This window comes from Carcharhinus amblyrhynchos, chromosome 26 (genome assembly GCF_965287045.1).
Source record: "Carcharhinus amblyrhynchos chromosome 26, sCarAmb.v2.hapA, whole genome shotgun sequence".
In the NCBI taxonomy this organism is placed as follows: Eukaryota; Metazoa; Chordata; class Chondrichthyes; order Carcharhiniformes; family Carcharhinidae; genus Carcharhinus; species Carcharhinus amblyrhynchos.
This window is the reverse complement of record NC_137349.1, coordinates 9,784,692-9,811,839: the sequence shown is the minus strand read 5'-3', so window position 1 is coordinate 9,811,839 and position 27,148 is coordinate 9,784,692. Positions and strand designations below refer to the sequence as shown.

At 49.1% G+C, this 27,148-nt stretch overlaps 1 protein-coding gene across 1 annotated transcript; it reads right to left on the bottom strand.

Annotated features, from left to right (window-relative positions):
- Window positions 1–739: 739 nt before the first annotated feature.
- LOC145358540 (nuclear receptor subfamily 2 group F member 1-B-like) lies at window positions 740–27,148 on the bottom strand. Its single transcript, XM_080212687.1, has 3 exons — window positions 26,766–27,148; window positions 15,571–16,092; window positions 740–2,278 (listed from the first exon to the last, which is right to left on the bottom strand). Exons 1-3 carry the CDS (start codon window positions 27,139–27,141, stop codon window positions 2,004–2,006), a joined length of 1,173 nt encoding a protein of 390 aa, XP_080068813.1. The 5' UTR covers window positions 27,142–27,148; the 3' UTR covers window positions 740–2,003.

The following is a 27,148-nucleotide window of genomic DNA, read 5'->3' as shown; positions in this document are numbered from 1 at the left end:
ATTCTCAAGGACAGGAAACCTGGAAGTCAAAACACTGAACATCCTTTACTTTGAACTGACATTATTAGATAGTGAAAGAAACGATAAGGATTGGATAAAGATAGAAGTCAAAACAAATTAATATATATTTCATATTGTTAAAGATGTGGGTTATTTTTAATTACGGAGAAATTAACATTCCAAAAATTAGCCTTTCAGGTCTAGAGAGGGTGTTTAACAATAATTATTAGTTAAAGCGCAATTAAAAATCCAGCTACACCTCCTCCAGCAGTGTAAATAAGAGTGGAAATTCTCATCAATCCCATAACATATCCCATTGATTGTGGAGTCTGGAGGTGCCTCAGTAGCAGAATTGCTGAGGAAGTGTAGAGTTATAGATAGCATCCACTTGTGAAGCACTAACACGCGGATCACTGCTTCATTTTGCACGTGCGCAGACTCCAGAAGTTGCCGTCAGTTTCACTGGAGCAATGAACACAAATGCTAACAGTTTCAACAGCATTACCATGGTAAGGTACGGGGCGCGATGCATCCTGCTCCTGCTGTATGTTTGTAATGACGTTCTCGGTGATGCTGCTCCTCTGGTGGAAGCCGGGTGCGCTCCTGCGGTCAGTGTTGAGATGGTGGAAAACGTTTTCCATTCTCTCTGTCAGCTGCGGGCTCACGTACACACAAAACAAAACCCAAATGCATTCCCTCTCCTGACCTCCTGCCCCCACCCAATCACATTGAGAAAGTCAAAAGACGCAAAAGATTTTATTGCAACATCACACTCAGAAGACCGAGGAGCTTTCTCACATCTAGAAGTTACGGTTAAAAGATACACTCATATGAATCCAATTGCCAAAGAATATGCTGCTATTGTACAACACCGTGACTAGATTCTGTCGGGTGGTGCTCTGCCTTGCAATGCTGACCTCCGTGAGGCAAAGGAGATTTCAGCAAGTTGACCAGAAATATAAAATATTACAGCACAGGGAACAAGTCTCCCATCCCACCACCATCAGCCAGTGCAAGGTCTTAAACTACTTCCATATTTCATCGCTTCTTCTTTGTACTTCTTCTTTCATCTGTTTTTCTTTTGAAATAGTTCTCCCTTTGTGCTTTGAAACATTGCAATAGTCTCTGCCCCTTGTGGTGACATATCTCCATGTTCTAATGACCCTCTGGGTGTGGGAACCTTGGGTAGTTTGGGAATTTGTGAAGTGCTCCGCAAGGTTAGTAAGGGCAATATAAGGAGGGCACTAAGATGTGACCTCGGAGTGCTTGAAAGGCTTTAACAAGTTAAATGTCGAGGGACCCAGGTCCCCTTCCAATACTGTTCCCAAACATCACCATGTTGCCTACAAAATACACAAAATGTACACAGTTTAACACTGTACACTTCTTTACAATACAGCTAAAGCTTGTTAATGGTTGGAATCTAGTGAAGATGAGATTCCCCATCTGTTATGTCATATCTCATTCATGCAGTGTTGCTTTCAAACTTTTCCTTCTGGCGTTCCTCCCATCTCTCTCGAAGGGGTTGACGTACGCTGAGATGTAGTGATGGACATCAGTGGCTTCCAGTAACTCCCACACTTGGCCACGAGTGAACCAAAGTGGAGGGCGCGGCAGATTCAGTTTGGTGCAGCACGGCCAATCTTCAACTCAGCTGTACCCAGGAATCTCCCATTGAAGTCAACGGATGGTCATCAGGATCAGGAACGCTGGCTGGTTTTCACCCACGCTCTAACCTCAGGGAGGGGAACAGAACTCTCTGCCTGCCACGTCGCATTGTTCAGGGATGGGCTATTGCCATTTGATGAACTATTCTTCCAGTTGGGCCTCAATCTCTTTAAGCAGACAAAAACAAAACAGTACTAATTTAAATACTGCATCCCAGGATCCTGTTTGCGCCCGAAGGCAACTGATCCCATTAATCTCACGCCTGTCAAGTGTCACCCTTGGCGGCAGCCAATGCAAGCATTGAACCCTTAAGAGACTGATGCTACTCAGGCTGGTCATTGGGTTGGCATGTAAGGCCAGTTGAAGGAACCTCCAGAGAGAAGCATGTCTCTGATTAGCGTTTCAATGGGGGTCTTCCCCACCAGCCTCATGAAGAAGAGTTGTCCGATGAGAGAGGCCGGCACCGCTCTCAGAGCGGGGAGCCGCAAGAGCAGTTTCCCGAAACGCTGGGGCTGTGGCGGATACTGACAGCGCACGTACTCAGCCAGGGATTCCTGCACCTTCTCCTGCAAGCTCTCAATGTGGGCGGGTTCGGACAGACCGGAAGCATCTGGTGAAAAGAAGGGAAGAAAGAATTTTTTATTGTGTGGAGTCCAAAACAGTTCAGTATATCACACCTTCCCTGCTGCTGTCAGACTTTCGAGTAGATTTACCTCATGTTAAGTTGATCTTTTTCTATACCCTAGCTATGACTGTAACACTACATTCTGCACTCTCTCCTTTCCTTCTCTGTGAATGGTATGCTTAGTCTGTATAGCGCACAAGAAACAATACTTTTCACTGCATACTAATATACATGTGACAATAATAAATCAAATCAAATCAAGAAAAGGATCGGTCTGTGATGTGTTGGGGGTGGCACGGTGGCTGAGCACTGCTGCCTCAGTGTCAGGGACCTGGGCTCAATTCCTGGCTTGCGTGACTGTCTGTGTGGAGTTTGCACATTCTCCCCGTGTCGGCATGGGTTTCCTCCGGGTGCTCCAGTTTCTGCCCACAGAGATAGAGTCACAGAGGTTAACAGCATTGAAAGGCCCTTCAGCCCAACTTGCCTATGCTGCCCTTTTTTGTGCAGGATTGGCCATCATAAATTGCCCCTTAGTGGAGTAAATAGGTGAGGTTACGGGGATAGGGCAGGGGAGGGCCTGGGTAAGATGCTCTGTCAGAGAGTCAGTGCAGACTCGATGGGCTGAATTGCCTCCTACTGCACAGTTGGGATTCTACGATAGCGTGGAGAGCAGGAAAAGATTTCATGGTGTAGAGTTTTTCTATGAAAACCTTTGCTTTTGCACAGCACTTGTGCAGGTCTGACAATTCATGCCTCATTGAGACCTGTCATTCATTTCCTTAATTTCCCATTCCAGCTCCTCCTGGCTTTGCAGCAATGACCCTTTTGTAATTGAATCTCTCCCGTCCTCCCTGAAAGCCCAAAACATTATCTTCTGCTCTTTTCCCTAACCTCCCCTCTTACAAGCTCAAAAACTTGTGGCACAGTGGTTAGTATTGCTGCTTCACACTCCGGAGACCTGGGTTCAATTCCTGGTTCGGATCACTGTCTGTGCAGAGTCTCATGTTCTCCCCATGTCTGCATGGGTTTCCTCCGAATGCTCCGGTTTCGTCCCACAGACCAAAAGTGTGTAGATTTGGTGGATCGGCCAGGCTAAATTGCTCTTTCGTCTCCTGGGATGCATGGGTTAAAGGGATTAGCGGAGTAAATATGTGGGATTATGGGGATAGGGCCTGGATGGGATCTTTGTCAGTGTAGACTCAATGGGCCGAATGGCCTCTTCTGCCCTGTAGGGATTCTATGATTCTCCCAGTTCTGATAAGACATTAACTCTGTTTCTCTCTCTCCACAGATGCTGCTGAATATGCACAGCATTTTCTGTTTTTGTTTCAGATTTCCATCATTGGCGCTATTTTACCATTGAGTATTTCCTGTATCTTATCTACAAGTTGCTCCTTGGAGACTTCAATCATAGACAAAGGGTTACCCCCATTGCTGACGGCACCAAGCTCTGTCCCTCCCATCTCTCCACTGCCTCCATATTCTCAAATTCATTCCGTAATCTAAGGTCCTGGATGAGCTATACGTCCCAGTTAAACTCCGGGAAACCTAAAGCTATAAAAACAAAAGCTCGCTGGCCATGGCTCCAACAACACTGGAGAAGCTCGACACCATCCAGGACAAAACAGCCCTGTTTGATTGGCTCCACCCCTCTGTTCCCTTCATCTTCTAATCTCACCACCACTGACACTCAGTAGCAGCCGTGTGCACCGTCTACAAGATGCACTGCGGCAATTCACCAAGGCTTCTTAGACAGCGCCTTCCAAACCCATTACCACTACAGCATGGTGGCACAGTGGTCAGCACTGCTACCTCACAGCGACAGGGACCAGGTTCAATTCCCGGCTCGGGTCACTGTCTGTGTGGAGTTTGCATATTCTCCCCGTGTCTGCGTGGGTTTCCTCCCACACTTCAAAGATGTGTGGGTTAGGTTGATTGGCTGTGCTAAATTAACCCTAGTGTCAGGGAGATTAGCAAGGTAAATGTATGGTTGGTATAAACTTGATGGGCCAAATAGAATCCCTACAGTGCAGAATGAGGCTATGGTTCTATCACCCAGAAGGACAGGAGCAGCAGATATCTGGGAACACCACCATCTAGAAGTTCCCCTCTGAGTCACTCACCACCCTGAGTTGGACATATGTTGGCTGTTCTTTCACTGTTGCAGAGTCAAAGTTTCTGCAACTCCCTCCCTAACAGCATGGTGGGCGTACCTACACCAATGAATGCAGTGATTGGAGAAGGCGGATCATCACCACCTTCTCAAGAGGTAGAGATGGCCAATAAATGCTGGCCTTGCTAGTGATGCCCACATCCTGTGAAGGAATCAAGAATAGTTTCTAGTTCCCACCAGAAGTTTCAGAGCATTGCCACTGAACCTGTTCACCCTTCTGGCACAGTCACCCCTGAACCACACCATCCCCAACCTTGACATCTTACCAATCTGAGCTCCCAACCCCAGAATGTCTATATTACAAAGCCACCCACCTCTGAAACATTGCTTATTTCTAACCCTGCCTTAGCCTAGCAGTCATTGGCATGTTAGCTACAACTCTCACCAACTTTTACAGATGCACCACAGAAAGCATTCTTTCTGGTTGTATCACAGTTTAGTATGGCTCCTGCTCTGCCCAAGACCACAAGAAATTACAAAGGGTCGCGAATGAAGCCCAGTCCTTCACACAAAACAGCCTCCCATTCACTGACTCTGTCTATAATTCCTGCTACCTTGGAAAAGCAGCCAGTACAATCAAGGACCCCATGCACCCTGGACAAACTCTCTTCCACCTTCTTCCATCGGGAAAAAGATACAAAAGTCTGAGGTCACACACCAACCAACTCAAGAATAGCTTCTTCCCTGCTGCCATCAGACTTTGAATGGACTTACCTTGCATTAAGTTGATCTTTCTCTAAACCCTAGCTATGACTGTAACACTACATTCTGCACTCTCTCCTTTCCTTCTCTCTAAACGGTATGCTTTGCTGCAGCAGGCGACAGTGCAGAGGGACCTCGGGGTCCTTGTGCATGAGTCGCAAAAACCCAGCCTGCAGGTGCAGCAGGTGGTCAGGAAGGCAAATGGGATGCTGGCCTTCATAGCGAGGGGGATTGAATATAAAAGTAGGGAGGTCTTGCTGCAGCTGTATAGGGCATTGGTGAGGCCGCAGCTGGAGTACTGTGTGCAGTTTTGGGCGCCGCACCTGCGCAAGGATATTTTGGCCTTGGAGGGAGTGCAGAGGAGGTTTACTAGGCTGATACCGGAGTTGAGGGGGTTGAGCTATGAGGAGAGGCTGAATAAACTAGGCTTGTACTCGTTAGAGTTTAGAAGAATGAGGGGAGATCTCATTGAGACGTATAAGATGATGAATGGGATGGATAGGATAGAGGTGGAGAGACTCTTCCCGCTCAAAAAAGACAGTAGGACTAGGGGGCACAGCCTCAAGATAAAGGGGGGGCGGTTTAGAACGGAGTTGAGGAGGAACTTCTTCACTCAAAGGGTGGTGAATCTCTGGAATTCTCTGCCCGTTGAAGTGGTGGAGGCTGCCTCGCTAAATATTTTTAAGAAGCGGGTTGATGGGTTCTTGATAAGAGAGGGGATTAAGGGTTATGGGGAGAGGGCGGGAAAGTGGAACTGAGCCACGACAGATCAGCCATGATCTTATTGAATGGCGGGGCAGGCTCGAAGGGCCAGATGGCCTACTCCTGCTCCTATTTCTTATGTTCTTATGTTCATATGTTCTTATAGTGCACAAGAAACAATACTTTTCACTACATGCTAATACATGTGACAATAATAAATCAAATCAAATCACTAAAGTCTCCCGTTTTCTTTTAATATGGTCATACCAAAGAGGATATAAAGGAAATTTGAGGATTTTAAAAATTCTATGGGATGTGGGTGTCGCTGGCTAGGCCAGCATTTATTGCCCATCCCTAATTGCCCTTGAAAAGGTGGTCATGAATTTCTTCCTTGTGCATGTACACTGTACCCACAGTGCAGGAAGGGAAGGATTTGCAGGCTTTTGATCCAGTGACAGTGAAGGAAAGGCAATATTTTATTTTTATTCATTCCCGGGACATAGGCGCTGCTGGCCGGCCAGCATTTATCGCCCATTCCTAGTTATCCGAGGGCAGTTGCGAGTCAACTAAATTGCTGTGGCCCCTGGAGCCACATGTAGGCCAGACCAGATAAGGGCGGCAGATTTCCTTCCTTAAAGAACATGAGTGAACTAGATGGGTTTTTACAACAATGGTTTCATGGTCATCAGTAGATGCTTATTCCAGATTGTTTTTTAAATTGAATCCACCATCTACCCTATTTCCAAGGATGATATTCCCATAAATCTGCTGCCCTTGTCCTTCTGGGTGGGAGAGATCACAGGTTCAGACTGTCAAGTGAACAGTGCATCTTGTCAGTGGCTGCCTCTGTGTGCTGGTGGTAAAGGGAATGAATGTTGAAGGTGATCGATGGAAATCAAATCGAGTGGGACTGCTTTGTCTTGGATGGTGTCGAGCTTTTTGAGTGTTGTTGGAGCTGCACCCGTCCAGGGCAAGCGGGGAGTATTCCATCACACTCCTGACTTGTGCCTTATAGATGGTGGACAGGCTTTGGGGAGTCAGGAAGTGAGTTACTCACTGCAGGATACCTAACCTTTGATCTGCTGTTGCAGCCACAGTATTTATATGGTTGATCAGTTCAGATTCTGGTCAATGGTGACCCCCAGGATAAGATTGGGGGGTGCGGTGTCAGTGATGGTCTTTCATTGGAGATGGTCATTGGCCAGGCAGGAATAGAAATTCCACTGACCAGCCTGAGTCTGACGGTTATCCATGTCTTGCTGCCCACGGCCACATTCAGGAAGGAGTTCTCCCCAAAAATGACTCAGCACGGACAGAATTTTCCTGTCCCACCCGTCTCGGGAATAGGAGCGGGAGGGACTAGACCATGCAAAGGTCTGTGACCCAAGGCAGGATTTTCCAGTCTTGGAGTGAGCGCAATTGGAAAATCCCACCCAAAGGGGGCGGTATTACTGTCGTGCTGGTTGTAAAGTGGGGCGTAAAACGCATGGTGCCGGTTTTCGCGACCGATGCCACGTTACGAGTGCTGGACTTCCGGTGGTCTCAGCCTTTTGCCGGAAACGGGCGAGAGGCAGGTTCATTTATTTAAAAGAAGCATTTACATGTCCTTAGCTAGCTCGGCGCTCGATCTTCCAGGCTCGCTTCTCTTTATGACCTCACCGGCAAGGAATAGGCGCGCTCCCCGTGTACGGAGAGCAGTCGACTGGGCCTCACCGGAGGCCATTAAGGGCCCCCAGGGAGGCCGAAGGCAAAGGGAGGGTGACTCTTGTGAAGTATCAGGCTGGCCCCTGGGCAATGTCTACCGGGCAACTGGGCAATGCCCAACAGGCAATGCTGGGATGCGACTCATGGAGGGAGGGGTCAGTGGGGAGGGGGGGAGGGGGGGGGGGGGGGGGGGGGGGAGTCCAGTAGGGGGCGGGTTCCAGTCCGGGGGGGGGGGGGGGGGGGGGGTGGGAGAGGGCAGCAATTGGTGGGGGGAGGGCAGCAGGATGGCAATTAGTAGGTGAGGGAGGCCTAGGATGGGGGGGTGGTGTTGGTGGAGCTGTATCTCAGGTTGCAAGCCACTGTGACTGTAGAGAGTGGGGGGGGCGGGAAGTTTCTTCAGGCTGTCTGCACTGGCAGGGCCCTGACAGCTCTCCCTCTCTCTCTCTCTCTCTCTGTCTGTCTGACCCCTGCTAATGCGCATGTGCAGCCTCAGAAGCCTGCACGTGCGCACAATCTCCCTCTGCAGGCTTCTGGGCACGTTAGGCCCCATCCGCAGGCTTCTACAGCAAGCAACAGGCTCGCTCAGAATTTTCAGGCAGAGTGCGTATGGGGAAGCCTAAAAACACGTCCAAAAGACAGATCTGAAACTCTGCCAGTTTCAAGTCCGCCCGGCATTTAAACAAAAAATGGTAAAATAACGCTCTGTCATTTTGGGTGAGAAAACCGGTGTGAATCGGAATCAGATTGCAATCTTCCCACACACGGATCATTTTCTGAGAGACTGGAGAGTTTTGCACTGGTTCTGAGAGGGGAGAGGCCTAAGCATTTCAATAAGCCCAGTCTCGCGGAAACCAGGCCCAATTCTCCCGTTTTGAGGCTAAGTGCCCAGGGGAAATCGGGAGTGTTTCCCTCTGTGCTGACAGCGATTTTCAGGTGGGATCCACCCTAGCTTTTTCAAATGTGGCTTGCAAAAGAGGAAGTATAAACACAAGGTGTCAACCAGGCTTAGACTGTCAATATTGCAGTCAGAATCAATGGGGTACTTGAGATCTTTGCAACGGCAGAGGGAAATGAAAATAAACAGCCTGAGCCTACACCCAGGGCCCATGAGGGACCCTTCCTCTGCAACCTGGCAACAGCAGAGCGGGCAAATGGTCACTGCACCTATCTCTCTGAGCCCTCTTGGTGTCCAATGCACAATGAGGGTGTCAGTGTCAGGGTGCCAGGGGACAGTGCATTGTTGGCACTGCCAAGGTGTGTGGCCTGAAGAGGGGCTGAGTGGGGGGTGGGGGGTGTGGCGGGGTAAGGTGACTGACCAGTGTGGGGGTTGGGGGGAAGGGGGGGGGTGTTGGATCACCTTCATGCCTATGTGGCATGAATAGGGAGGGTGTAACCTCTGATTTGAGTGATGAGAGGGGAGATGCCCCTCCTTTTTGAGGAGTTGGTGGTGTTTCTCTGGGCTCTCGGGGTCCAACACACCATGTCCTGCTTGTGGGTTGTAACTGTGAAGCCCGCCCAGTGCCGTTCCCGCTGAGGGGGAGGGGGGTTACACTGTGGTGAATGGCCAAACACTGGGAGCCCTGATCTCAAAATGAAATTGGAGACCCCCCCCACCCCCCCACTCCGCCATTGAAAGCTAGTTTCCCCACCCTCTGCCCAACACAGATCGCCAGCATCAAGGCCCTCCCAATGGCTCCTCCCAGCTGCCCGCCCCTACTTTCTACTCTCCCCAGGCCCCAGCCACACCTTGGCTTTGCCCTAGCACCAGGTAGTGCCCATGTGGCAGTGCCAGGGTGTCATGTGGCAGTGCCAGTGGGCATCACTCAGCCACCTCCCTGACCATCTAGGGGGGCACTTCAATGGTCTCCGGACCCCCCGGCATGGCCATCACGCCTGGTCTCTGGAAGTGGAGATCATCAGTGATTTTCACCGGGTTCCGCTGTATCCGAGGGTTGGAGCATTCCGGGAGCCGGGAGCATCCGGCCTCAAACAGACTCAGCCTAATGAAATACTTATATAAATGTGCTTTATGTTTCCTGCCCAGTGGTGGTTGGGAGGATTGCAATGTGGTTTCATGTTGGTGCTGAATGCGCTCAAGCCCTCACCAGCGATCCTCTGACCTTCCCCCTCCGCCCTGCGATCCTCTGACCTTCCCCCTCTGCCCTGCGATCCTCTGACCTTCCCCCTCTGCCCAGCGATCTGCGCTGGGTGTAACACATCCAAAAACCACGGCTACGGCATCTGGGGAGTCAGAAATGAGGCTGCACATTGGGTATTCCAACCGTCACCTGACCGGCTCCCCACTCTCCAACAACCTCGGCTCATACACAAGCCTCTGTCCTGATCATCAACCACTGCCCATTGGCTCAAATTTAAAAATCACCCTCACAGTCCAAAGGTGTGCAGGCTCGGTGGATTGGGCACGCTCAATGCACGAGGTCATGGGGATCGGGTGAGGGAGCGGGCTTAGATAGCGTGCTCTTTCGGAGGGTCAGTGCAGACTCAATGGGCCGAATGGCTTCTTGCTGCACTGTATGGATTCTATAGCTCAATCCTTTCATGGCCTCTCACCCCACAACCTCTGTAACCTCCTTCAGCCCTAACAATCCTCTGCCCAACTCTAGATAGAGTCCTCTCACTCTGGTCTTGGTGACTCTCTCTCATTCTTTGCTCCATTGGGCCTTGTGGCCTGATCAGATCCACAGCCTGAAATCCATTCCCTGATCCCTTTGAGGCCTCCCTCTCCTCCTGTCAGACTCTCCATCAAACCCAACCATTTGGCCAATCTTTTGTTCACCAAGCTGAACATATCCGTTTTTTAGATCATTATCACATTTTTTTGGTCAAATCCCTGTGAATCATTCTTAAAGAAGCAAGTTGTTGCCTGGAGCCCTAGTCTCCAAGAAATTCTTAATGAGTGACTTTCCACTCTCTTGGTCACCAGTTGATTTTTTTTTAAGTGATTTATTCTCAGGCTGATGAGGATGTTATTTACAGGCTAGTCAAATTTCTGAGGATTCTTTTGCCAATTGAATTTACATCTGAACCCAATTACTCAGACATTTCACAAGGTATTAAGAGTCAATTGTCACTGCAATGGGGTTGCCAACTCTGGCTGGAAAGGTTCCTGGATGCTTATGTCACATGATTGCCTCGTTCCAGCTGCCCTGACCCCTCAATCTTATCATTGGTTGACTGACATGTCAATCCTCACAAGGCCCTGCCTTCCAAACAGCCAATCGGAAAGTGGATAGGGTCTTCGTTGGCCCACCCTTGACTGATTGCCAAAGGAGAAAACGCTGGAAAATCTCAGCAGGTCTGGCAGCAACCATGAAGAGAGAAAAGTGCCGATGTTTTGAGTCCAGATGATCCTTTGTCAAATCTACAAGACACAGAAAGTGGGAGATATTTATACTGCAGGGGGAGGGAATGAAAGATGAGTCATAGCCACAGAAACCAGGGGAAAGGATTGCTAATAGCTCTCAACAGAAAGAATAAAGGGTGTAAATGGCCAAACGGCAGAGCAGCTGTAAGCTGTGACGGAGGGAGATATTTGGGGGGGTGGGAAGTAGGGAAATGGGACAGACCTAGAATGTAGAAAGGGGGAATGTAGAAAAGGTAAAAGAGGGATGAAGTAGGGGGAAAGAGTGGGGGGGAAGCAAAGAAATAAAAAAGGTAGAGAAGAGTAAAAAAAAAGTCAAACAGGATAGAATGAAGACAAAGAGGCCGAGATGGGATAGAGCAAATCATCTGAAGTTGTTGAATTTGACATTGAGACCAAAGGGCTGTAAAGTGCCGAGCCGGAAGATGAGGTGCTGTTCCTCCAATTTGCATTGAGCTTCACTGGAACATTGCAGCAGACCAAGGACAGACATGGGAGCAGGATCATGTATTAAAATGGCAAGCAACCAGAAGGCCAGGGTCCTGGTTGTGACCCAAGGTGCTGAGCTACATCCCCCTTTTCTCTCCCCTTTTCTACATTCTACCTCTGTCTCATCCTCCCCACCCTCCCAGGCAATATCTTCATCTGTCACAGCTTACAGCTTCTCTGCCACTCACACCCTTTATTCTTTCTGTGGACAGCTATTAGCAATCCTTTCCCCTGCTTTCTGTGGCTATGGCTCATCATTCCTTTCCTCCCCCTGCAGTATAAATGTGTCCCACTTTCTATGCCTTTTAGCTTTGACAAAGGGTTGTCTGGATTCAAAACGTCAGCTCTCTTCTCCCCGTCTGGATGCTGCCAGACCTGCTGAGATTTTCCAGCCTTTTCCCTTTTGGTTTCAGATTCCAGCATCCTCAGTAATTTTCTTTTATCCCTTACTTCACATAACATTAGTTAAACAGCTATCTATTCCCCATTGTCTAATATTTTTATAACTGTTACACAGAAGCGTTCAATAAAAATTAGAGAACCACCATTTTTTTCAATGTCACAATGTTTTCTTTCTGGGGTTTTCTTACACTAGGGCACTGGAGATGAATATTTAAGACTTGGGTTCTTAATGTATTCCTGGAGGACTGGCAACGCATGACTGGAATCACGCGCCGAAATTTGCAGACGACACAAAGTTGGGCAGCATTGTAGATAGGACAGGGTAAAACTACAATAGGACATCGATAGGTCGGGGGAATAGGCCAGGCCGAGGCAAATGAATCTTAATATAAACAAGTGTGAGGTCATCTATTTTGGATCAAAAAAGAATCAATCAGGGTACTTTTTTTTTAAGAAGGCGCAAAGTTAAATTCAGTGGATGGTGTAGAGATGCTGGGGTTGGACTGGGGTGGGCACGGTAAGAGGTCTCACAATACCAGGTTAAAATCACGAGCTTTCGGAGCGCTGTTCCTTCATCAGGTGAGTGGACGTCCAATGAGATTTGATGGTTCGGGTGCATAGCTCCTTAAAATGCCACTAATGCAGCTAATTGTCAAGAAGGCCAATGGCCTTCATATCTAAAGGACTGGAGTAGAGGGGTGCAGATGTTATGCCACAGTTGTACAAAACCCTGGTTGATCCCACTTAGAGTACTGTGAGCAGGTGTGGGCAACACACCCTAGGAAGGATGTTTTGACCCTGGAGAGAACTTGACGCACGTTTACAAGAACGATACCTGGACTTCAGGGGTCAAGTTGCAAGGAGAGACTAGACAAATTAGACTGTTATTCTCTTGAATTCAGAAGATTAAAGGGACGATCTGATAGAAGATAGAAATGGGGTGGCACAGTGGGTCTCTAGCTGTCTCACAGCTGTTCGATTCTCGGCTTGGGTCACTGTCTATGTGGAGTCTGCACATTCTCCCCGTGTCTGCGTGGGTTCCCTCTGGGTGCTCTGGTTTCCTCCCACAGTCTGAAAGACGTACTGGTTAGGGTGCATTGACCCGAACAGGCGCTGGAACGTGGCGACAAGGGTAACTTCATTGCCGTGTTAATGTAAGCCTTACTTGTGACTGATAAATAAACTGTAACTTTACTGTTAAAGACCACAAAATATTTACAGGGGATGACAGAGGGGGTAAGGATAAACTGTTTCCACTGTTTGAAACCAGGGGCCATGATCTAAAAATCAGGGCCAACCTATTCAGGAGAGATGTTAGAAAATACTTCTACACGCAGCAAGTGGAGGAGGTTTGAAACTCTCTTCCTCAACCAGTGATGGGCGCTGGTTCCATTGTTAGGTTTCAGTCTGAGAAAGACATTTTTATTGAGCAGGGGTATCAAGGGATATGAGCCCAGAGCAGGTACATGGGGTTAGGCCACAGATCAGCCATGATCTTACTGAATGACGGAGCGGGCTCGAGGGGCTGAATGGTCTACTCCTGTTCCAATGTTGCTGTGACAGGCCATGTGATAATGCCACAAGTAAATCAAAATCACAAGGGAACGATTGTGTGGCTGTTACGTTACTAGACGTGAAATCCAAACTAACAATCCAGAGATGGGAATCCAAATCCCACTATGCTGTACAGGGAGGCAATAGCCTAGTGGTATTATCGCTAGGCTATTAATCCATAAACTCAACTATTGTTCTGGGGACCCAGGTTCGAATCCCACCTCGGCAGATGGTGGAATTATCGCTAGGCTATTAATCCATAAACTCAACTATTGTTCTGGGGACCCAGGTTCGAATCCCACCTCGGCAGATGGTGGAATTATCGCTAGGCTATTAATCCATAAACTCAACTACTGTTCTGGGGACCCAGGTTCGAATCCCACCTCGGCAGATGGTGGAATTTGAATTCAATAAAAAAAAAATCTGGAATTAAGAATCTAAAGATGACCATGAAATCATTGTCGATTGTCGGAAAAACCCATCTGGTTCACCGATGTCCTTTAGGGAAGGAAATCTGCCATCCTTACCTGGTCTGGCCTACATGGGACTCCACAGCCACAGCAATGTGGTTGGCTCTTAATTGCCCTCTGAACAAGGGCAACTAGGGATGGGCAATAAATGCTGGCCAGCCGGTAACGCCCATGTCCCACAAATGAATAAAAAAAATCTAATTGTGACACTCTGCAGTTGCCTCTGATGATGTCACTTCCAGGTCAACCCACCCCCGATGATGTAATTTCCTCTCACAAAATGTTGCCCTTATCTCCTTAGTGACTCCTCAATTTGCCTCGCCTTGTGCTCTGGTTGCATTAGGGTAGCACCTGCTTACGTGACTGGACCACTCACCTGGCGACCCCTACAAACGGTCAGGGAGTGAGTTCCGATCCTGCCACATCTGCGGAGGAATTTTAAGACTCGGTTGATCTGATAAATCTGAAAATTAAAACCAGTTTTGGCAACGGTGACCAGGGAACTATACTGTTCACTTTAGGGAAGGAAATCTGTCGACCTCTTCGGGTCTGACCGGCCTGGTCTACACGTGACTCCAGGGCCCTCACTACAAAGATGAGCAACCCCGTGACAAAAAGTTTCAGTGGGGGCACTTTGGCATTGGTGTGACCCTGTGAGAACAGGGAGGGGAGGTGGGGAGTTGTGGGGGGCAGTGCTAGAGAGAGGAGGGGCTGCTGCTGCCAGTGTATGAGGGGGTGGATGGCGGCGGTGGGGGTGGAGGGCCTTGCTGCAGGAGTATGAGAGCTGCGGGGAGTTGGGGAGGGTGGGGTGGGGGAGGAGGTGGGAAAGGAGGGTGGTGGGTGGTGGGTGGGGGATGGGGGATGGGGGATGGAGGGGTGTAGCAGGGAACTTGCTTGCCAGGGGTATGACAGTCTGAGGAAGCGGGGAGCGTGGAACGTGGTGGGGTGGGTGGTAGCAGGGGACTGCTGCCAGATCTGTGAGCACCGCGAGTCTGCCAGGGATTTTCTGGGTGTTGCAGAGGGGAATCGAGGGGGAGAACGCACTGAGGACGTACGCTGTTCGAGCACCACAGTTACAGCCTTGCAAAACCCAGAACAACTAGGACGATCCCTAAAATCCAGGGCAGTTGGTCAGCCAGTCACAGCAACGTGGTTTCAATTCGGAAATGGTCCAGAAGCCACTCTGTTACATTGAAGAAAGCAGCTCACCATAAACTGGCAGCAGACACTGGCCTTACCAGTGACATCTACGTCTCAGAAATGAGTAAAGGGAAAACCCAAATGGTTCACAACAAACCGACATCTCTGAAGGTCAGTTTATTTTCACCTGTGTTAGCTCACCAGATTGTGAAAGTTAATCCTTCATAGAATCCCTACAGTACAGAAGGAGGCCACTCGGCCCATCGAGTGGGCTTCTCTGTTCTTTGAGTCTGCACCGATCGTAATTCCACTCTATCCCCGTAACTCCATACATTTACCCTGCTAATCTCCCCAAAACTAGGGTCAACTTAGCAATGCCAATCAACCTAACCCGCACATTTCCCAAGCTGGGAATCGAACCCCAGGTGCCTGGCGCTCTGAGGCAGCAGCGCTAACCATTATTCCACCGAGCCGCCCCTTACACCATCCATTCCTGACTTGCTCTCTGAATCACACCGCAACATGCCACACAACGGCCACTCTGGCCTCTGGTACTAACCCGGTGTGTAGAGGGCAATGGCCTTCAGGCAACTGTATTCAGCAGAGTCGACTTGTAAAACCTTGAGCTTCTCCACCTGGTCCTGGAAGATTCTGATCTGGTCCATGAAGCTGACCACCCGGTCCGCCGACATCTGGGTGGAATGGAGGCCGGCGGCGGCCAGGAGCGGGGCCATGTGGAGAGGGAGTGAAGACTGGGCGGCATTCAGGACAAAGAGCTCACTCCAGCTCAGCCGCAGCAGGGCCACCTGGTCGGAGATCTGTAGCTCGTGGAAGAAAGGGATGTTCCTGGCCCACTCCACCGCGCTGAAGAGCAGCCTTGCCGCCAGCTCACAGATGTTGTCTATGCTCATGAGGTTATACTGAGTGCACTGGGTGCTGAAGCGAGACGTGGGGTATGGCTCGGCCCTCAGCAGGAGGGAGATGAGTCCCGAGATGTTGCTTCCGTTCAGGTGGTCTCCACTGGACAGCGAGAGCTCCCCGGGGTTGGCCTGGGCTGGCGGGATTCTCCCTCGCTGGACCGCTAACGGAGAGAAAAATAATTCAGGGTTAAGTGATGGCAGAATGCTCAATGGCCAATGGGAAACACAACTGGGCCAACCACATCAACGTATGATTAACATATCCTGACCAATTATTCCTCAACATACATCATGAAGAAGTTTGATTCCCCACTTGGGTCACTGTCTGCGCATTCTCCCAGTGTCTGTGTGGGTGCTCTGGTTTCCTCCCAAAGTCCGAATGACGTGCTGATTAGATTCATTAGCCATGCTAACTTCTCCCTCAGTTTACCCAAACAGGCGCCCGAGTGTGGCGACAAGGGAATTTTCACAGTAACTTAATTGCAGTGTTAATGTAAGCTGACTTGTGACATTAATAAATAAACTTAAAACTTTATAAGGTCATTATTATGTTGCTATTTGTGGGAGCTTCCTGTGCACAAATTGGTTACACTGCATTGTAACCGTGACTACCATTCAAAACGTCACTATGTTGAAAGTCCATCGGAACGTCCCAAGGTTGTGAAAAGGATTATCGAAATGCAGGATTTTTTTTCTATTAGAACAGGCTTACTTGGTAGTGAGTAACCCACCTGCCAATTCCCCAAAATCAGTCCACCATCTACAAGGCACAAGTCAGGAGTGTGACGGAATATTCCCCACTTGCCTGGATGGGTGAAGCTCCAACAACACAAGAGTCTCGACACCATCCAGGACAAAGCAGCCCGCGACTGGCACCCCATCCACGAACTTCCACTCCCTCCACCACCTTAACCTCATTCACTCAGCGCACAGTGAGAGCAGTGTCCCATCTACAAGATACACTGCATCAACTCATCAAAGCTCCTTCAACGCCAACTTCCAAACCCATGATCTCTATCACTTAGAAAGACAAAGGCAGCAGATACATGCGGAACGCCACCACCTGCAAGTTCCCCTCCAAGTCTCTCACCATCCTAACTTGGAAATACATCACCGTTCCTTCCCAGTCCAAAATCCTGGAGCTCCCTCCCTAACAGCACTGTGGGTGTACCTACACCACATGGACTGCAGAGATTGAAGGTAGCTTATCACCACCTTCTCAACGAGAGATGACAATAAATATCTGCTTCTAGGACACTCCCCACCCATCAATAATTAACTAAAATAAGAAGGTGACTCAGCGTCACAGCTGTCAGCACCCCCCCCCGATAGGCATTGTGCTCAAAACTATCCTTCATCCACACATGCACCATTTCCTCTCTCTGGGTAAAACACTCTGCTAGAACATTGACTGTGGCTGGGATTAGTTTGCTGTACTTCAGGAAGCAGCTAACCCCAATTGGCTGCAGTATTTACAATCTATGCCTCAAGGACAATCAAAAGATACTTAACCATATATTCTTTAACCTATTTTTGTTGGACTCTAAATGCCCTCACTTCTGATATCAGTATGTGTATGTGTGAGCGCACGCATGAGTGCACGTGTATGTGTGTGTGGATGTGTGCGTGCGTGTCGGTGTGTTCATGTGTGTATTAAAGTTGATTTATTAGTGTTACAAATAGGCTTACATTAACACTGCAATGAAGTTACTATGAAAACCTCCTCGTCTTCACACTCCGGCGTCTGTTCGGGATGCACTGAGGGAGAATTTAGCACAGCCAATGTGCTTAACCAACACCTTTTTCAAACAGTGGAAGGAAATTGGAGTGCCTGGAGAAAACCCATGCAGACATGGAGAGAATGTGCAGTCTCCACACAGACAGTGGCCCGAACCGGGAATTGAACCTGGGTCCTTGGTGCTGTGAGGCAGCAGTGCTAACCACTGTGCCACCATGCCGTAGTGGTCATGGGTTTGGAAGTGCGACCTAACTAAGTTTCTATAAAGCTGCAATATTTAACCCCTGGGAAGTTGATGATGTCGGGGAGGGGAGGGGGGTGAGGGGGGATTCCAAACTCCTGGCCCTGCTTTCCCCTCCCACAGAATCCATACTATCCCTACAGTGTGTAAAGAGGCCATTCAGCCCGTCAGGTATGCACAGACCATCCAAAAGAGCATCCCACTCAATCCTAGCCCTGAAATCCCATGCATTTACCATGACCCATCCACCCAACCCGCACATCTGAAACCGGGGCACCCAGAGGAAACACACGGGGAGAATGTGCAAACTCCGCGCAGGCAATGACCCAAGGCTGGAATTGAACCTGGGTCCCTGGCTCGTGAGGAAGCGGCACTGAGCACTGTGCCACCCGAAAATCCTCCGAGGAGGAGGAGGCAGCGGCCACAATGGTGAGCATGACAGGAATTGACTTAAAAAAAAATAAAATATAGAAATTCTGACAAACGTAAAATCTCAATTGGGAAGAAAGACAGCAGCAATTTACCAAGGAGAATGGTTAACCTCTCTCTGAGACTGAAACCTTGAGCTTTCCTTTCAGAAGCGTTCGGCTGAGTGGATTATGTAAAAATTTAAAAGGTAAAACAATGCTTGACCTCCTTTCACCTTTGATCAAATTAATAATTAACTCTTCACTCCCTTCTTTAGAAAGTATTCAATTTCCCTCCATGATTCATACCAGCCGGAAAGCTGAAAGCGGCCTGGTTCCATTTGCTTTATTGAATCGCACATCAAGGCTTTCAAGACCAAAAATAAAGTGAATGTCAATGTTCTTCTAAAAGAATGGTTTAGCTTAAAGGTTGATTTTCACGTTGCTCCTTTCACAAAGGCTTCAAGAATTTAATGTTTACCCCCAAAATACTGAGGAATGCCAACTTTTTCCAATTTTTGTAGATTGTATCTAACCCCTGTGCGGACACAGAGTAAAGCTCCCTCTACTCTGTCCCCATCAAACATTCCCAGGACAGGTACAGCACGGGGTTAGATACAGAGTAAAACTCCCTCTACTCTGTCCCCATCAAACATTCCCAGGACAGGTACAGCATGGGGTTAGATACAGAGTAAATCTCCTTCTACACTATCCCCATCAAACATTCCCAGGACAGGTACAGCATGGGGTTAGATACAGAGTAAATCTCCTTCTACACTATCCCCATCAAACACTCCAAGAACAGGTACAGCACAGTGTTAGGTACAGAGTAAAGCTCCCTCTACGTTGTTCCCATCAAATACTCCCAGGACAGGTACAGCACAGGGCTAGGTACAGAGTAAAGCTCCCTCTACACTGTCCCCATCAAACACTCCCAGGACAGGTACAGCACAGGGTTAGATACAGAGTAAAGCTCCCTCTACACTGTCCCCATCAAACACTGTAAAAAGTCTGACAACACCAGGTTTTAGTCCAACCTATTTATTTGATAATATACTCGCAAGCTTTCGAGGGGTTACCCTCTTCGTCAGGTGAATGGAGAGTTCTGAGAACTCTCCATTCACCTGACGAAGAGGGTAACCCCTCGAAAGCTTGCGAGTATATTATCAAATAAATAGGTTGGACTAAAACCTGGTGTTGTCAGACTTTTTACTGTGTTTACGCCAGTCCAACGCCGGCATACCCACATCATGCCCATCAAACACTCCCAGGACAGGTACAGCACAGGGTTAGATACAGAGTAAAGCTCCCTCTACACTGTCCCCATCAAACACTCCCAGGACAGGTACAGCACAGGGTTAGATACAGAGTAAAGCTCCCTCTACACCGTCCTCATCAAACACTCCCAGGACAGGTACAGCACGGGTTAGATACAGAGTAAAGCTCCCTCTACACCGTCCTCATCAAACACTCCCAGGGCAGCATTCCCATTGCCATATTTTCTCTCATTCTCAGTGGGCACAGTGTGTCTGTGCTCTCTGATGGGTTCATCTTCTTGAATTCTCTACCTGAAGGCAGGTCCGTCCCACACAGCACCACAAACCTTCACCACAGGCAGGGCATACAGGCTGATCCACCCCAGCCTGAACGGGGATCGAACCCCCCCATGCTGTTGGCACCATTCTAATCCACAGCATCCACTCAGCCAATGATGCCAATTGCCCCCCGCAATGAGTTGTGGCACCTTCGACTTTTACAATGAACATTTTAGCCTGGAAGTATCGATAGTGATGGCAGAGATTCCAGTTTCCTTCCCATCACACAGCTGTCCAGGAATCTCTCCCACTCCCACTGCCCAGCCATTGGTGTTGGAAGGATCTACAAGCTGCTTGGTCCCTTTGGAACGCACTCTCCTTGGCCATCAAGTCGATGGATGGAATTTTCCCATCACACCCGCCACAGGAATCGGAGCGGGCGGGACACAGACCATACAAAGGTCTGTTGACCTCAGATGGGATTTTTGGGTCTTGGGGTGAGTGTGGCCAGAAAATCCCATCCATAGAATCCCTACAGTGCAAAAAGAGGCCATTCGACCCATCAAGTCTGCATCGCACTGGGCCCTATCCCTGTAACTCCACATAATTGCCCCATAAATCTCCCTAGCCAAGGGGCAATTTAATGTGGCCAATCCACCTAACCTGCACATCTTTGGACTGTGGGGGGAAACCAGTGCAGACATGGGGAGAACGTGCAGACTCCATACAGACAGTGACCCAAGCCAGGAATTGACCTGGGTCCCTGGCGCTGTGAGGCAGCAGTGCTAAACACTGCAGGAGCAGCACGGTGGCACAGCGGTTAGCACTGCTGCCTCACAGCACCAGGGAACCCGGGTTTGATTCCTGGCTTGGGTCACTGTATGTGCAGAGTCTGCACACTCTCCCAGTGTCTGCATGGGTTTCCTCCGGATGTTCTAGTTTTTTTCCCCCACAGTCTGAAAGATGTGCTGGTTAGGGTGCATTGGCCATACTAAATTCTCCCTCATTGTACCAAACAGGCACAAGAGTGTGGCGACTAGGGGATTTTCACAGTAACTTCATTGCAGGGTTAATGTAAGCCTGCTCGTGACTAATAAGTAAACTTTAACTTTGTGGTGTCCTGGGACGGGACTCGAACCTGGAGCTTCTAGCTCAGAGGCAGGGATGCTAACCCACTGCACTACAAGACCTCCTGTTCTGGCAGCCTTTGGATTCATTCTGCTCACATTAAATGGGTAAGATGTGGTCAAATTCTGCCGGGGCACCTTCAAAGACCGGGGTGGTGTGGAGTGGGGGTGAGTGGAGAGGGTGGGGGGAGCTGCTCAGAGAAGCCGAACAAAATAACTTCTGACTGATTTGGCCAGGTGTCGGTCGCTGCTATCTCTGTCCAAATAAAGTCGGTTCAAAACCCACATAAAAGTCTGGCAGTGACGTGTGAGATATTGCAACAATCCTCCTAAGGTCAGAATAGCGGCCACATGTCCTGTGCCTGGAATGGCGAGTTGGCATCAAGTTTCTCCCTCCTGCAGGGAGGTGTGTGTGAGCTGAGTGAGAAACGCAGCAACGAGAAATAACAATTTCAACTTGTTAAAGCAAAAAGTGTGTTTGTAACAGGGAAGGAAAAAAAAACTGCAGCAAGAGGGAAAAGAAGCGAGAGAGAGAAAGGAATTGAGTGAGAAGGAAAGGCCGATTGAAAAGCAGGAGGAGCACAGAGAAAGGGAGAATAAGAAAGGGGGCAGCGATGTGGTGACCAATGTTTAGAGAACCTCTTTAAAATATTCTACCTCCCGTGTGGAAGGCTGGCCACCCTGTCCCCATCACCTCCCCCCCCCCCCACACTCAGGAAAGACTCTGAAATCCCAGCCCCCCCCCATAGCCCACATCGTAAATACGTTTGAAGAGGCCACCCTGTGTAAATGCATCAATTCCTCAACTGTTCAGCTGCCGGGGTACACTCCTGCAGGAAGCACGTGGCCGATAGATTTAGTGGCTGCATTCTGACCAGGAGACTGTATACTAGAGGGGTGGGGGTGAAGGGGGGGGGAGGCAGGTGGGAGGAGGGAAAGGGGGGGGGAACGGTGTGAGGAGAGAGGGAGAGAGTGGGAGATGGCGAGGGAGGGCGGAAGGGGACAGGCGAAAGGGGCGAGGGAGGGCATGAGGGTTGGGGGGCATACGGGAGGGGGGCAGGGGGAGAGCGTGGGGCGGCGGGGAAGGTGGGGTCAGGGGGAGAGCATTGGGGGGGGGTGGGGAAGGTGGGGCAGTCAGAGGGGGAGGGGTGAGGGCTGAGGACCAGGAAGCTGTTCAGAGATAGAAATTAGGATATAGATGGTGAGATAAAGATAAAGGATAGAGAGAAGAGTAAATATATCAGACTGGTGACATGCTTCCTAAGAATTGATCGGATTCCAATCTATTTACTGAAAAAAAAGTGAAAGGAACAAGGAAAGAGAAAAAGTTGGAGAGAAAGAATAAAAGGAGAGAGAAGAGGAGATGGAGACAGGAAGAGTGAAGTGAAAAGACAGGCAGATTAGAGAGTGCAGGCATGGTTTGAAAATGCCAGAGAGTTTAATGCAAGGGAAAAAGAGAGGGAGAGCCACAGAGGAAAGACATTAGACATTGAGAAGTTGCGAAAGTGGACAGGACACATGGCAGCGTGACTGGAACTGGTCCAGTTCGCTGGAAAAATGGGCCAACTACCGGCAAAGCAATGGGAGTGAGCTTGCAGTAACTTTTGAGATTTTCACCCCACCCAATCAGCTGAATAAATCTACAGGAAAGAAACAGCTGACATTAATGTTAAATAAAACCATTAAACAAAGAAAGGCTTCTCTTGTAGCAAAAGTCAAAATACAGAGTGCACTGTCTTCCAGGTTAACATGCATACCAAGTGTGAGGATCTAGTTTGGAGTTTTTCCCTGAGAGGTGCTGCTGGTCCTTCCCTGAGTGGCAATTTGGTAGAAATGTTGACAAGCTATTTAACTATGAGGGGCATCACAGTCAAAGTTAAAGTTTATTTATTTGTCACAAGTAGGCTTACATTAATGCTGCAATGAAATGAAGTCACTGAAAATCCCCTGGTCGCCACACTCTGGTGCCTGTTCGGGCACACTGAGGGAGAATTCAGCACAGTCAACACACCTAACCAGCACGTCTTTTGGACTGGGAGAAAACCAGAGCATCCGGAGGAAACCCACGCAGACACATGGAGAACGTGCAAACTCCATACAGTAATCCAAGCCAGGAATCAAACCCGGAGTCCTGGCACTGTGAGATAGCAGTGCTAATCGCTGTGTCACTCTATGCTGCCCCCAAATAGGTCTTAATGGCACCCGGTCTCTGCAAAAATACATACGCAGTGACACGTGCAGTGACACACATGCATGCACACACACACAATGACCCACATGCACATACCTACCAGGAGATGCAGTATTAGATTTACCAGCCCTAAGGTACTGAGGCCGACTGTAGCAGTCTGATGGATGAATCAGCACAGCCCAGTTAGCTCAGTACAAACCAGACCTGGAACTGGGGCTGTTGCTGAGCTTTGTGACTTTGCCTCATTGTTATTGAATGTTTAAAATTCTATCTGATCTATACACTATCTCATTACCCAGATAACATTCACTGACCAAGTTTCTTCAACATTATTCAGAAACTTCCTTCTTGTTTATCCACTCACAAGGGATAATTTTTAAAGTTTATTTGATTTGTGTCACAAATAGGCTTACAAGTAAATTACTGTGAGATTCCCCTAGTCGCCACACTGTTCGGGTACACTGAGGGAGAATTTAGCACGGTCAATGTACCTGACCAGTACATCTTTTGGGACTGTGGGAGGAAACTGGAGAACCCAGAGAAAACCCACACAGACATGGGGAGAATGTGCAGACTCTGACGCAAGCCAGACTTGAACTTGTGTCCCTGGTGTTGTGAGGCAGGAATGCTAATCACTGTGCCTCAAATTGAAAGTCAGGATGCATGAATAATAGGCAATTAGGTTAATATCACCCAATATATCCCAGCACTTAAAGTTGAAAAGATACCCCTGTTACACTGTAATAATTCTTGTTTTATACAATCTAATTTGTTCTCCAAGCATATTATTCAGCGAGTGCGTGGCATGGACAAGTTGGGCTAAAGGGCCTGTTTCCATGGTTAAACCTCTGTGACTCTGTGAGTTTGAACCCTTTTTAAAATTATTGTTTATAAAGTAGACATTCTTTGTCTGCTGCACTCAGGGCTGGAGCCCATTCCATGTCTGGATTATTCAGAGAGATTCCCTCTACGCTGCCGCAGAAATCTACCCTAAACATAACTTGAGAAGGGGGTTCACCAATTCTGATGGTTCTAAGGGTGAGCTGGCCGTTTCCTGAGACAGGTTCCTATTTGTTGAGTTTTGCCAAGTCTTGTGGGGTCAACACAGGCATTTGAGGGGGTCGCGACCACTCGCTGGCCGTGTGACAAAAATACTGCAGATCCCAGAAATAAAAACAGAAAATGCTGGAAGTGCTCAGCAGGTCAGGCAACGTCTGTGGAGAGAGAAACAGAGTCAACGTTTCAGGTCTGTGACCTTTTGTCAGACCCTCTCTGATTAAAGGTCAACAACTTAAAACGTTATCTTGGTTTCTCTCTTCACAGACACTGCCTGAGCTGCTGAGTGTTTCTAGCATTTTCTGGTCCACTCCCTGTCCCTTGCTGTTGCAAGTCCATTTCATGTGGGCTTGCTGAGCTCTGTGTAGGGTGGGCATTTCCAAAAAGGAGGGCATTGCACACACACACACACACACACACACACACACACACACACACACACACAGGCTCCAGCCGCCTGCCAACAACATCCACTCAGCCAGCCTCCCCGCGTTGCATCGTCATCGGAAACTGTCTGGAAACAGCCGAGCGCACTGTTGCATCCTCTCAGCAGCCTCTCCCCCACCCCCGAGTCAGCTTTGGCCACCCGCCAAAAATTGCCAAAGATCTCCAGGAGAGTCGGTCTGACCAATTCCACCCACCACCAACACGTCATCTTTGGCAGTCTCCCCCCTCCCCGAGTCAGCTTTGGCCAGCTGCCGGAAATAGCCAAAGATCTCCGGGACAGCCACTCCGACCGATTCCACCTCCCCCCCCCCGCCCCCCGCAACTGCGTCATCTTCAACAATGTGCCAGCTCAGACTAGAATGTCATCGTGTCACCATCCGAGCTCCCCACCAACTCATCATCTGATCCCTCCGGAAGCAACCGAACGCTTGGACGCTCGCCCATTGCGTCAGCTTCGGCAAGCGCCTCCACACAGCCGAGAACGTCACCACCCACCCGAGCACTCCCGTCTCCGGCCAGCGATCGGAATGGGCCGAGGGCGCTGCGTTCCGACTGAGCGTTGTCTCATCTTCGGAGGCGCGGAGGTTTTGTCACCGGCCTTCGGACACTCCATGGAATAAAGCTGACTTCGGAAATCCTTCGGAAAGTGCCAAGGATCTCCCCTTTTTTTAAGTCAGACCCAAAAAAGAAGGACAGATTAACGTTCGGCTCAAGGTGGCGCCGGGCGGAGGATGGAATGCTCAAAAGCTGGACTGTCCGGCCTAAAGCCGGACGTCTGGCCTTCCTAGCTCTGCGGTTGACTGGGTGACTGCAGTGCTTACCAAGGCCTGTTTCGACCCCCCCATTTCAAATAATCTCTCCGCCCACACTCCGATCTCCCTCCCTCTTCCACTCCCGACCTACCAACACAGGGAGCTATGCAGAATACTCCACCGTGGGGTCCCTTCACCTAAACCAACCTGGACAGAGAGTGAGTGACACAGAGAGTAGGCGTCAAATGGCTGATGAACCATGTGTGGCAGCACAGGCAGATCACCTCCACTCCCAGCTCCCTCACCGTGTCCTTTGAGCACACAGCTAGCACTGGATACCAATGAGGAGTACAAATCCTCCCTGCACACACATATACACACACACATACAAATACACAGTAAAACACACAAACACTATACACAGACGCAAATACACAGTAACACACACACACTATATACACAGACGCAAATACACAGTAACACACACACACACACACTATATACACACACAAATACACAGTAATACACACACGTACACTATACACACACATTTACGTAAACATATAAACAGGCCCACGCTTACAGCCTTATACACACAGATGCATGCAGTTACACAAACACAGACCTACATTCTTACAGATTTACAAATACACAGGCACACACACAAACTTGCACACACACACACACACACAAACCTCGACAGCACAATGGTGTCTCACAGCAACAGAGATCCGTGTTCAATCCCTGGCTTGGACTATTGTCTATGTGGAGTTTGCATGTTCTCCCCGTGTCTGTGTGGGTTTCCTACTGGTATTTCCTACTGGTCTGAAAGGCTGTGCTGGTTAGGTGCATTGACCTGAACAGGCACCGAAGTGTGATGACTAGGGGAATTCCACAGTAACTTCATTGAAGTGTTAATGTAAGCTTCACTTGTGACTAATAATAAACTTTAACTTTTACACTCTTACTGATTCACACACACAGTTACACACAGGCAGATGCACACAGTTACACACACTTACACAGATGTACATGTTTGCACACACATTTGCACACGCACAGATGCACACATTTACACATAGGCATACAAACACACATTCACTAACATCGGGATTAGAATAGAAAAGTTGGATTTCGCCCGAGTTCAGTGCAGGAACTCAGCACAGACTAACTTGGGCTCAGGAGCTCAAGATGTTTGATAGATCTATCAAATAAACTGGTTGGACTTTAACCTGGTGTTGTGAGACTTCTGGCTCAGGAGCTCAGCACAGACTAACACAGTGGGCAGATCTGCAGCTTTTCATTGAGATAACAAGCAGAGAAGTGAGTGGCTCTTTTACCTTCTCGTTTCATGCCCACTTTGAAGCATTTCCTCAGGCGGCAGTACTGGCACTGGTTCCTGTGGTGCTGGTCGATGTGACAGTCCCGGTTGGAGCGGCAGCTGTAGGACAAGTTTCGCCTGATGCTGCGCTTGAAGAAGCTCTTGCAGCCCTCGCAGGTGAACTGGCCGTAGTGTTTGCCGCTGGCCCGGTCCCCGCAAACCACACAGTCCACCTGCAGCCCCCCTTGCCTGTCCGCCTCGCCCACCTCCGGCTCACTGCCCCCGGTCTGGGAGGAGGAGGGAGCAGGGCTCTCCAGAGACTCCTCGCCACCGTTGTGGGGATAAGGCTTGCTGTCCTCCCGAGGGTCTCCCCACTCACTGGCTGCCATGGCCATCGCTCTG

Excerpts from the sequence above, each read along its gene's own strand:
- LOC145358540 (XM_080212687.1), bottom strand. The coding sequence starts at position 27,141 with ATGGCCATGGCAGCCAGTGAGTGGGGAGACCCTCGGGAGGACAGCAAG. Across the intron at positions 16,093-26,765 it reads AGTGGGCATGAAACGAGAAG|CGGTCCAGCGAGGGAGAATC; the intron begins GTAAAAGAGCCA and ends TCTCTCCGTTAG. Across the intron at positions 2,279-15,570 it reads CATTGCCCTCTACACACCGG|ATGCTTCCGGTCTGTCCGAA; the intron begins GTTAGTACCAGA and ends TCTTTTCACCAG.